Source organism: Parasteatoda tepidariorum, chromosome 6, assembly GCF_982258835.1.
Source record: "Parasteatoda tepidariorum strain Cologne lab strain chromosome 6, Ptep-v5.0, whole genome shotgun sequence".
Classification (NCBI taxonomy): Eukaryota; Metazoa; Arthropoda; class Arachnida; order Araneae; family Theridiidae; genus Parasteatoda; species Parasteatoda tepidariorum.
In genome coordinates, this window is record NC_141760.1 from 13,748,924 (window position 1) to 13,762,507 (window position 13,584).

Sequence of the window (13,584 nt, forward strand, 5' to 3'; positions counted from 1 at the left end):
TCTGAATAAAACATAAAGCTTTTCTTATTAACTCAACCTAGAAATAAAAGTAAGTTTGATTTTAAGTATCAAGGTATAACTGCTATAAAAATAACTTATTTTAATTAAAACTATCAAATTTTGCGTTAAACGCTAAGGAAAACCACGAAAATGCTTTTTTAAAAAATTCCTTGTATTGGTAATAAGTTTTTAGCTAAATGTATATTATCTAAAAGAAATTGTTTTTTAATAACCAATAATTTTTTTTTCATCCTTGTAAAGCTTATCATCTTTGTGAATGTAACGAAACGCCCTTATTATTTTTAATTCAATTCAGAAATCAAATTAATTAACAATTTAAGTATCGGAATACAATCATATTCATGAAAGTTATAAGAATAGTTAATTTTAATGAAGATTTAAATTAAAATAATCAAATTTGCGTTACATTTGAAGGAAAACCACGAAAAAGTCTTTTAAATTGCTGAATGGTAATAAGTTTCCAGCTAAATGTTGATTATCGCAGTGAAATTTTATTTTATAATCAATAATTTTCTTATCATCTTCGAAAAACAATCTGTCATCTTAGTGAATATTCTCAAACACTCTTCTAACATTAATATTTTTTTACGTAATCGAGTAACTTGCAAGTTAAGTATCAGAATAAAAGCATACTTATAAAAGCTACTGTAGTAACTAAATTCTGCAATAAGTTCTAAATTCTGCAATAAGTTCTAAATTCTGCAATAATATTCTAAGCTAAGAAAAACCACGACAACGTTTGTCAGATTTCTTGATAATAGGATTCCAATCCGAAATGTTCATTACAGCAATGAAATCATTTTTTAAAAATCAATAATTTTTTTTATCATCTTTGATATATAGCCTATCTAAGTAAATGTTGCGAAATACTCTAAAAAAATTTTGGCCCCTTTTTGTATTTTTGTACACAACCCAGATATCAAAGTTACTTGTAATTTAAATACAGGAATAAAATCATAATTTGAAAGACTTTTTGAATGAAAATAATTTGAATTTACATTAAACACAAATGAAAACCTTGAAAAAGTTTTAATAACAAACTAATTGAACGCTAGCAGACAATTATGAGACTCTATATCAACAATTATTAACATTTTCCTATTTATTGTTCTTCATGAAATTAAATGTTTTGCGCAGCTTAGATTGCTCATAAAACTGTTCTTTATTTTATTTTAATTATTTTATTTTTTTTAGTATTTTTATATTTTTTATATGTTTATATAAGTTACTATATAAGGTAGTATAAGGTAGTCTTAGTTTATATAAGCACTTACATTGCTTTTTTTTTTTTTTAAATTTTATTTATTTCAAGTATTTGAATTTTAGAACAATATAAGAATCAACTTTTAAGAATATATATTTTTTATTTTAAAGTTTACAAATTATAAATCTTTAAAGAATTTGAAAAAAATGTGTTCAGATTTGTCTAGCATAAAGACAATGTTATTATTTATCATAACAATTTACAAAAATCAAATAAAAGAAATAGAGTAGATACCACATTAGTCTAAGTTCACCCTGACATTCGTTTGGCATGGTGATTGATCTTTATGTCTTTGTCTGATGGTCTGAGTATACACAAGCAACGGAGGGGATATAAGTCTCTATATTCATTGTCTACGAAGTACTTCGATTGGTTTGAATAAATTATCAAACCAAGCATGCGCATCAGTAAAAGTTGCGCTAAACAAAAATGCTAAAAATGCCATTCTAGCAAACCTGACTAAACGATTAAGCAATAAAGATGAAAACGATGATGTAATCGACCAATCAAATGTCTCTATTTATTAAAAAATTGGTCAGCCAATCGCGATCGCAACACTCGAATACGCCATCTGGGAAGAGACCGGCCCTTTAGCCCTTCTCCCTTCCCTCTCCTCCTCTTTTCATCTATAGGAGTATAGGAATGTACTACGATATTTTCCCTTTTCTTAATATTTCTCCTTTTTATTTAATAATAATATTTTTTAAAATTTCCATAATAGTTTTCTTTAGAACTATGTTTAATGTAGTTTTCAGTTCCATATAGTTTTTCAAGTTAAGAGATTTCAATCTATATGAAAAACAAGAGAGAAACTAACGTACTTCCTTCCTCTATGACTTTCCACACGCTAATGGGGAAAGCATGTGAAGTGTTGCCATAGGAAAAGAGTTCTGCTCTACGCCACCTGCAGCCCATTTCGATCGCCAAAAGTCAAAATACAATTTATTATCCATTTTTTATATTTTATTATATTGTTATATTCTAAATCAAAACTAGTACAACTAAACCACTCATCAAAAAAATTAAAAATATGGTATTAAATTTTTTTTAGATGCCAATAATAAGATAAACCACAAAAATAGTAGGGTAACCTTGAAAATCGATTTTTCGTTGCCATCGGGAAGATGGGACCTTCTGTTCCTTATATCTACGGAAAAGCAAGCTTCCTTCTTCTTTCATGGAAAGTGTTGCCATAGATAGAGTATTGCTCTACGCCACTGTGATATACAGTTAACCATCCATCGTATGGTATGGGGCACGGGCATTGATTGTAAACAAACAATCAGTTGCGGGTGTCTGGGTGGCGAGGGTGTCATAGACTTAACATAGCGAGGTTTAAAAGTAAAGTGTTTTTAACTTATATTGTGAATTTATTTAGAATATTACATATATTTTTCGAAAGATAGTGTACTGAATTTTAAATAGTGAAGCAGTTTTATTTGAAAATTTCCTTTTAGATGCTGCAATTTGAGGATATATATTTGGTCACTTTGTTTACGTATTTCGTGTGATTTGTAATGTTATGGCAAAACTTGATTAGAAATAAATGTATAGAATACCTTCATTAAAATTAATATTATTATTTAGGATTTAGTGTTTTATTTATGTGTGAATGTTTTTATTTACTTTAAAACTGATATATTATTAAACACAGTTTTGAGTATATCATAGTCAATCAATCTTATTAATTCATGTTATTTTTCTTAATGGTATTTTTATTTTGAATGGTACTTCTAATTCTTATTTTATTAGAAAACTTGTCTTCTGAACAATGAATTAGGATAGATTTATGATTCATTTATTCCATTTTTATTTAGTAAATTGTGGATTCCATTAGGATCACCATGTTGTTGCATGTTGCTTACTTCTTACATGTTATTTATGTTGTTTTTGCTACTCTAATATACTTACTACACATGTATCAAAATGCTGTACATACTAAAATTAAAATTATTATTAAAGATCTTGTATTTTTTGTGTTTTTTAAGTCATTAAAGCAGAATAAATACAAAAAATGTTTTTTGTACATGAGTGTCTCACAAAATAACATTTTAAATGAATAAAAAATCATATTCTGATCCTATTTAAGAGTATTTACAGTGTTTAAAGCTTTTCGTAGTTAAACAATGGCTAATTGTATGAGAATAAGTTTTTATTCACATTAAAATATGAATCAAATATATAAATTATAGAAAGTATATATAATGTTCTGTCACACATTTAATACTAAAAGTTATTGAATCACATATATTTATTTAGCAAATTTTATCTTATATATAATACTGGGGAGTGATCTGCCTCCTCGCCGTGCACACTCGTAACATATTTCTATGGCTAAAAAATCTATTACTACTGGCATGTGTTCTTACTCTATGGTCAGTTTGACATGGATGATCATTACATTTTCCATTGAAATACTCTTTGTGAGATTGTGGCACTAAAAACCAAAGGGACAAATCGTTTATTTTGTGATTTTTTTTGTGTGTGATAAATCATTTGCATTAAAAGTTATTTAAAATTTGTTATTCTTTTTACCTCTCATTAAGCGACATAAACAATTTTGATTAAACCTTTCTTGAAACGTGAAGGATATTTCTTTGTAAGTAAAACTAAACAGCATTTGAATTATTTAAGTAGAATATAACTAAAACTCTCAAAATAAACTATAAACAAATAACTAATACTTTCAACTTAAAACACTTGAAACTAAAAAAATACACTTGGAACTGACATACTTATTAGACATATGAATTAAACTAAATATATTTTGCTTTATGTAATAGTAAAATTAAAATGGAAGTCGATTGTTAGCCTGACAGCAATGAGCAACTCAAAGGTGTTTGAACAAGACATCACCGATTAATATTCACTACGATGGCTATTAAGCTGTATTCATAGAAATTTCTTTTTTTAAATTTTCAATTCTATGAAAGTCTTTTAGCGGTGATTTAATTATTTTTGTTTATATTTTCATTGTTTATGTATTTCAATGAAACATGAAACTATTTTTATTTTTTAAAAAGAGAGAGAAGATTTAGGAGAGTTAATTACTATATAGAATCTATAATACAATAAGTTTTACATTATATCATTCACATCAACAGGGTGCTCTACAAATGGGGAGCTGAAATTTGTAAGTAAAACAGACACTATATTCTTAGAAGAACAAATAACAGGTCTACATTTACCATGCGATTCGCACATGCACGAGGCATGTCTCTCACGTGTAGTTTTTAAACAGTCACTCGTGCGAGTAAAACATTCGAATATAAGCTGGTTAATAAACTCATCGCTAAGCATCATAGTTCTGAGATAGAGTAGCAGATACATAAATTATAGTTTTAAAGAAATATTTATCACCCTATACAAACTATAAGAAAAACTGCATGAAATATTAGATGTTCACATGCTTATGTCAAAGCTGAGATAAGTTTTTATCGTGATATTATATGCAATGAAATAAGATAAGTGGCAATGAATTAAAAAAAATAGTAATAATAACTTAACACATTATTTAAAAACAAGAAAAAAATTAAAGCATTTACGCAGGATATTTATTATATATTTTTCTCAAACCTCTTCTGAATGTACTTCATGGATATTCAATTAATTATTTAAGTAATAATTTTCGAAGAAAAATTATTATTTCAACATAATTACATAATTGGATTATAAAATATTATATAGCTAAAATTCTAAAAGCAAGGATAGAAATTATTTTACAATAAACCTTTAATTATTAATTAAATTTCTTTATATTTTCATTTTTTCCCCTTTATTTACAACTGATTTGTTATACTGGCTGGGAAGCATATAAATCCTACCCTAAATTCAATGTTGTTTAATAGACAGTTTATAACAAACATGCATAATGACTAATAAATTTTAAAGAAAAAAAAATCAATACAAACATACGCACCTTCATACTATGCTATCACCGTGTTATGGAGTACCTTATAGTCAGACTTAATTTTGAAAGATGTCTCCATGAGTGATTCCTTAAGGATTGATGCGGCTTAGAAGGGGCAATAGGCGGAAAGATACGTGATATTAAATAAGAAACAAGTTTCCTCACTAAATCCCAACTGAGCCATTCTGCATCTTTTAAAGATTCAATTGAATAATATTTTCATTTCGACATAGCCTTCTTTAAATAATTCCATCTGCTTCTTCACAATTTATTTTGAATTGTTTTCTCCATACAAAGTTGCATCCTAAATCGAAAGGAAACAAGTGTGAGGAAGAATTATGAAACATGCATTATATGTAATCTAATTAATAATGTCTTAAGTAAAATATTAACAACTATTTCTTACATGAATCATAACAAACAGTAACTTTAAGTGGAGAGCCTACTCACTTAAAAATAAGAATTTTTGTGATAAATATTATTAAAATCTAACTAAAAAGTTTTATACATACTTGAAATAAATTAATTCTACTCTTAATAGACAAAATAGTTAAATAATAATGTGTATTTGTGAAAATATCAGCAAAATCCTTATATTCGAAGGTCTGCCATCCTGAAGCTCAACTACCTAACACAAGACTTCTTTCATAAATTTTAGCAAAATCTGTTTGAAACATTTTCAAGAAGTTTAGAACATTTAAAAAAATTCATTAAATCTACCGTTGAAAAACAAAGGAATTAAATAATAATGTCTGTTAGTAAAAATATCAGAAAAATCCATTCACTCAAAGCTGTTACCCGGAAGTTTATTTACAAAAACAAAGCAATTTATATATTGTAGAATATTTTTTATCCCTATTTATCATACAGGCATTATACTTAATTAATATCTAATGTAAAAAATCAACTGTTTCTCATATGAATTGCAACAAACATCTTTAAGGAGAGAGCACATTCTCACTCGCAGAACAGAAGATTTTAAACAAATATTATCTAAACCTAACTAAATTATTATAATAGATTTAGGACATTTCAAAAATAAAAAAAAATTCTACTGTTAATAAGCAAAAGAATTAAATAATAATGTGTATTAGTTAAAATATCAGGAAAATCCATTCATTCAACTCTGCCACCCAGAAGTTTATTTACAAAAACAAAGCAATTTAAACACACTGAAACAATTTTTTTATCATTATTTGTTCCTATATATTATACAGGCATTATACTTAATTAATATCTTACGTAAAACACAACAACTATTTCTAATTTGATTTAAAACAAACACTATTTTTAAGGAGAAAGCACACTCACCCACAGAACATACGATTTTTTTTACACAATTATCTAAACCTAATTAAGATATATTAATTATTGGGACTTAGATAAAAATAAATTGATTCTACTTTTAATATATATAATAATAAAATAATAAAGTGTATTGTTAAAAATGTCAGCAAAATATTTAAGTTTCAATTCTGCCACCCAGAAGTTAATAATCATAAAACAAAGCTATATCAACACATTGTAAAAAATTATTTGACAATTATTTTGACGTATTTATGAAGCAGACATCCCAGTTAATCTAATTTATTAAGATCTAATAAAAAAAATCAACAATTATATATATAGTATGTATTGTAATAACCAACATCTGCGAAATGAAACAGAACTCACTCACCACCGATAAATATTTTAATTTTTTTCCTTTAAAGACTGTCACAATTTAGCCAAAACTTACTATAAAGTTTATTAGAACTCTATTCTACACGAAAATCGACCTTTTATACTTCAAAAATTTAAGGAAAATATAAAATTTGCTACTTTATTACAAAATGACATCAAAATCCCATAGACTTACATTAGAGTGCTCGCCACCCAATTGATGTATACAAAGATCACGACGTCACGTGCCCGTGCCTCATTCGCTGTCTCTCTAGCTTAAGCCAGAGCCTTATTAATGGGATCAGAAAGTTATAAGCTTAAAACAAAGATCTCGTCTCACTATACTACACCCATGCCTTTGTCAATCCTTCATTCCAAACAATCCGAGCCTCTATAATCCGAAATTATATGAGTTAGGAAATCTGAATCAGGAAAAATGTGCTCGAAAAAATTTGTGTATCATGTTAAATAGTAAATCTTGCTTCAATATGTGCGAAATATATTAATTGATTTTAGTTTATGTGCTCTAAGTACTTCCACAATGATTGTCGAAAATACATCGGCAATGAATGGAGAAATATAATTATAGGTATTAAATAGAGGACCTCAGTTGAATCTAGTGGGCGTCACAGATAGCGATACGGAAATATCCCCTAAGAGTTATCTGACTAAGTATAGTTGTGTTTATACAAGAGTGAAATCTTATTCTTGTAGTATATATAACAAGAGTTTTCCACAAAGAATTCATCTGACTATGCACCTTCCTGTTCACACTGGTGAGGAACCTTTTTCCTGTCCTATATGTCATAAGACTTTTCCCCATAGAAGTAATCTGACTACACACGGTTATGTTCATACTGCTGAGAAACCTTACTCTTGAAGCTCATGTAATAGGAGTTTTTCACTAAAAAGTAATCTAACTAAACACAATCGTGTTCACACTGGTGAAAAACCTTATTCTAGTATATAATAAGAGTTTTTTCATACAAAAGTCATCTGACTAAGAAGAGTTCTGTTCACACTGCTGAGAAACCTTATTCTTATTGTTTATGTAATATGAGTTTTTCACAACAAAGTCTTCTAACTGAGCAGGGTCTTGCTCACATTGGTGAGAAACCTTATTCTTGTAGTATATGCAGCAAGAGTTTTTCGCAAAGCAGTTATCTAATTGAACACAGTCGTGTTCACACTGGTGAGAAACCTTATTCTTGTAGTATATGTAACAAGAGTTTTTCACAAAGAAATCATGTGACTAAACACAGTCGTGTTCACACTGGTGAGAAACCTTATTCTTGTAGTATATGCAACAAGAATTTTTCGCATAAAAGTCATCTGACTGAACACAGTCGTGTTCACACTGGTGAGAAACCTTATTCTTGTAGTATATGCAACAAGAGTTTTTTGAAAAAAAGTTATTTGACTAAACACAGTCGTGTTCATACTGGAGAGAAGCCTTATTCTTGTAGTATATGCAACAAGAGTTTTTCGTTTAAACGTTATCTGACTGAACACAGTCGTGTTCACACTGGTGAGAAACCTTATTTTTGTAGTGTATGCAACAAAAGTTTTTCGCAAAAAAGTGTTTTGACTAAACTTAGTCGTGTTCACACTGGTGAGAAACCTTATTCTTGTAGTATATGCAATGAGAGTTTTTCGCAAAGAAGTCATCTGAATAAACACAGTCGTGTTTGCACTGGTGAGAAACCTTATTCTTGTAGTATATGCAATAAGAGTTTTTCGCAAAAAAGTGTTTTGACTAAACATAGTCGTGTTCACACTGGTGAGAAACCTCATTCTTGTAGTATATGCAACAAGAGTTTTTCGTTTAAAAGTCATCTGACTGAACACAGTCGTGTTCACACTGGTGAGAAACCTTATTCTTGTAGTGTATGCAACAAAAGTTTTTCGCAAAAAATTTCTCTAACTGTACACAGTCGTGTTCACACTGGTGAAAAACCTTATTCTTGTAGTATATGCAATAAGAGTTTTTCGCAAAAAAGTGTTTTGACTAAACATAGTCGTGTTCACACTGGTGAGAAACCTCATTCTTGTAGTGTATGCAACAAGAGTTTTTCGTTTAAAAGTCATCTGACTGAACACAGTCGTGTTCACACTGATTAGAAACCTTATTCTTGTAGTGTATGCAACAAAAGTTTTTCGCAAAAAATTTCTCTAACTGTACACAGTCGTGTTCACACTGGTGAGAAACCTTATTCTTGTAGCATATGCAATGAGAGTTTTTCGCTAAGAAGTCATCTGAATAAACACAGTCATGTTCACACTGGTGAGAAACCTTATTATTGTAGTATATGCAATAAGAGTTTTTCGCAAAATAGTCTTTTGACTAAACACAGTCGTGTTCATACTGGTGAGAAACCTCATTCTTGTTGTATATGCATCAAGAGTTTTTCACAAGAAAGATATGTAACCAAACACAGTCGTGTTCACACTGGTGAGAAACCTTACTCTTAAAGTATATTCAACAAAAGTTTTTTAGCAAATAAGTTATCAGTCTAAACACCGTCTTGTTCACACTGGTGATAATCCGTATTCTTGTGCTACATGTAAAGAGTTTTTCATGCTAAAGTTATCTAAGCACAGTTATGTTCAGACTAGTGAGAAACCTTATCTGTGCAGTATGTGTATAAGAGTTTTTCACGTAGATGTCATCTGACTGAGCACTTTGCGTTCATACTTGAGAAAAGCCTTATTCTTGTTGTATATGTAATAAAAATTTTACTCTCAACAGTAATCTAATGAAACACAGCATTGTTCATACTAGTGAGAAACCTGATTCTTGTAGTTAATTATTAACCCCGTTAACTGACCTTACGCGAAACACCCAGTGTCGAAGCCCCGGTTTGGAAATGTTGACCACGATTCGAAAAGGGTATTTTTCATTATTTTTGGACACTCTGTTTCCTAACTGGGGGTTTCTTAACTCACTGTTAACTTGCACTCCGTGTTAGATTTACAACTTTATTAACTGTGATTGCTTTCAATTTTCGCTGCTATTTTTAAAACTATTTTTCTATGAAAGAATTAAAAATAGATTGCATTGAGTAATTAAATTTGAATCACTCTTTTACTGGGCAAATGAAAAAGATGTTAAGTTTTGTTTTCCTAACTGAGTTGCATGAATGAGCAAAAGGATCTAAGTATTATAATTATGAATTTAGATATTTTATTATTATCGATATCATAAAGCTGCACGCAAACATAGAAATATTACTAAAATTCAATTAAAAACTCTTTTATTTTTAACAAGGATCAAGAGGATTATGCTGCATCATTCTTATGCTTATTCACATTTCTAATAGTTAACATATTATCAATAACATATTATTAATAACATAACATATTATCAATAACATATTATTAATAACATAACATATTATCAATAACCTAAACCACTGAGAAATATTTTCCTTTTTTCTAAAAACTTAAAAATGAAATTGTATAAAATAAACTTCTCAGCAGCTCAGATAAGCATAAATCAATACATTCCTACTGTTCAAAATAAGCTAGAAACAACTATTATTGTGCTGCCTCTGATGATGATAGAGAAATTTACCGTAAGAGATATGATGAATAATGTAACAATTATTTTAAAGGCAAATGTCATAATATGAACAAATATTCCAAAACTTTTAAAAAAATCATCAATTTAAAAATTTTATAATTTAAATAACTGCTTTATAAAGCAGTTACATGTTTTGGTGCATGAAATGTTCTGTTATAATATATGGCAGGTTCTGTTATATATAGCAAGGTTGGGATTTTGAACATGACACGTGGGTTTCACTGTCTTAAACTGGGTAAAACTATCTTAAGGAGTCCAAAACCTTGAACTTTGGTAAAAGGTAAAAATTCTATAGGTGTAACCATTGTAGACATAATAATTACATGTATCAATAAATATTTTATATTTTTTATACAATTTACTATAGCTTATTAAAAGAAGATACTATATTATAATATGAAAAGGTTTATAATTTTTGAAGCTCCACAATTCATTGAACAACAACAGTGAATACCTAATCCTTTAAATATAAACATGCTTTTAATACTGATAAATGTTTTTGCATAAGGATAAGTAAGGCAATATTAAAAAATATATATATATATTTTAAAAAAATTAAATTTGTTTACCTTTTATTTTTCACAATATATTTTTTTTAAATATGTTATAATTTCTGTTAATATAAATATAAATATTATAAAAATGTTATAATAAATATTATTTTTTATATTAATTTAAATTGGAAATACAAAATAACTGAAAAATGTATTAACAGTTTTGAAGGGCATGACATCAGTTTCAGTTACTGACACTGGTGATGTATCACCACTATGCTAAAAGAATTGAACGTGAATGAAATGAAAATATTCTTGAATAGTACTTATAGATGAATAAACCTGTTTATGACTAGCCAAGTACTTAGTCCCTAAAAGTTTAACCTGTATGGTAAGGCCAAATTTCATTTATGTACTATTGAATGAGAGGACCAATTGAACTTGATTACTGATTAATCTTCCTTTGTTTAATGTTTATATTAAAGAGTCAAACAATATTAATAAAACATTATACTTTTAAAAACAAATATTTTCTAGTAGATTTAATTATTAATATGTTATTATTAGTTCGATGTTTATTTTACCTCTTAAATATTGTTCAGATAAAATTGTGACACTATTTGAGTAAAAGGGTTTTGGACAGGACGGTGAAATCCTTGGATTAATCCATTTTGTCCTAAACCTTGCCAACCCTGCTTTATAGTATTACATAATCAGGGCTCAAAGTAATCCTTAATTTCTTTTTTAAAAAAAAGAAAGTATTCTTAATTATTAAGCATTGCAATAGATGTCCTGAAATTTTTGTGATTTTAAAATTTTGTTGAAATTAACAGGGAGAAAAATTATTGAAAATCTAAAAAAGAATTGAAGAAATTTAATGAAACAAAGTAAGTAACAAAAAGAACTACGAAGTCTTTATAGCTCTCAAGTACAATATTAATCTACTTCCAGTATTAGAGACAATTACTCTTATTTGATTCGATGTGTGAGAGGAATATAGAAAAATCTCTTATCTCACTACTCCCCCCTCATCGCTACATCATACTCTACTGTTTCTCACAAGAAAATCCTTGTATTTTGCTACAAGTTAACGATTTTCTATATTTAGACAATTTTATTCTCTTTTTTGTAAAAAAGAAAACACATTTTTAAAAAATATTTCTTTTTTCACTTAAGTACAGGAACTACTAAAATTATGACCAATTGTATATTTGCGAATTCATGTACATATTGTACAGTGGACCGAAAAAAAAGGATAACTTTCCCTCATAACCATCCTCAATAACTTTCGTTCTAATGATTTGATTTTCACGTACTAAGTGTCAATCTTAATGGTTCCTCATATATGAAAATTAATTAGTGCTAACTATTAATTAGGTTACGAAATCGGACACAGAAACATACTTTCTCTGAATAAAAAAACTTTTTTTTACATATTTGGATATTTATCTGGTTGTTTATAAATTATTTGTAATTTGTTAATGTATAAATCCGGTTATTTATATGCACAGAATGGTCAATTCTTTACTTATAGGTAAAATTTTACAACCCATCAAATCAAAGGTTTTAAAAACCAAATTACTTTTACGCAAACTATAAAAAATAATAGGCTCTGTGAATTTCTATTTTTCAAAAAAATCTGAAATGTAATTTAACATAAATTTACAAAAAATTAGAGAGGTCTTTAAAAGAGTTAATAATGCAAATAGTTTTGAGAAACTAATTTTTTTTTACCAGAATACATAAAAAATTTTAAAATAAAGTCAGATGCTGATTACAACTTTATATACTTAAGTAATAAGGAATTTATTTCGAAATATATACCTTTAAATTATGAATTTTCAACTTAAAAATACAATTAATTTACCTCAAATGATATAATACTCATTCTAGCTGTATAATACGTTAGATTCAGTACCCAACTAATTTCTCTGATGGATTTTCCAGTTTCATATAGTGCTACTATTTTTCCTTTTAGAGTGTATGAGCAGTGGAACATTATTTTCTCTACTTTAACAATTAAAATTAGTAAAACTCTAATAAAAGCTTGCAAATCTCTCAATAATCTACAACGGCAAAACTCAACGGAAAACTCCAAGTAAAATTTACTCTGCAATTTACTAGAACCTTCAGATGTCAGACGTCCATTTTTGACAAATTTTAATTTTTTCGAAGATTTTAAACTATTTTTTTTTTTTTATTTGAACTTTCCTTTAGAAAAATTAAGTTTTTATGCTTCTAGTACCTAAGATCTGTATTTTAATATTTTAGCAGGACTTATATTGTCCTTAATAAATTAAGAAAACTGTGGTAACCGTATCGTAATTATAAAGTTATCATTAAAATTAAAATTTTAAAGCCACACATTTCGTTACCACGAATTTACAAATTTTTAAAATTATATATTGAATGTTGTGGTCAATATAAACATAATAAGATACATCTTCTTAGTTTAGCCGCCACATTTTTAATTTCCTAAGGACCTTATGAACTTTACTTAAAATGGGACTATCATATCAGATGTCGATGGTGAGTTGGTAAATAATAAATTTGTAAATAAAGGAACGAAACAAAGAAACTTTTTTTTGTGATGAATGAGTAACTGATAGCAATCAAAGATCTTAGTAGTACGTACTTTATTTACGCCGCA

The 13,584-nt window shown here is 27.9% G+C and overlaps 1 protein-coding gene across 1 annotated transcript in view; it reads left to right on the plus strand.

The window, feature by feature from the left end:
• The first annotated feature begins 7,196 nt into the window (after nt 1-7,196).
• Nucleotides 7,197-13,584, plus strand: part of LOC107453834 (uncharacterized) — a 28,193-nt gene continuing 21,805 nt past the window's right edge. The window contains 1 exon segment of the mRNA XM_087166688.1: nt 7,197-9,326. Within this exon segment, the coding sequence (XP_087022814.1) occupies nt 7,914-9,326 (1,413 nt within the window). The 5' untranslated portion in view covers nt 7,197-7,913.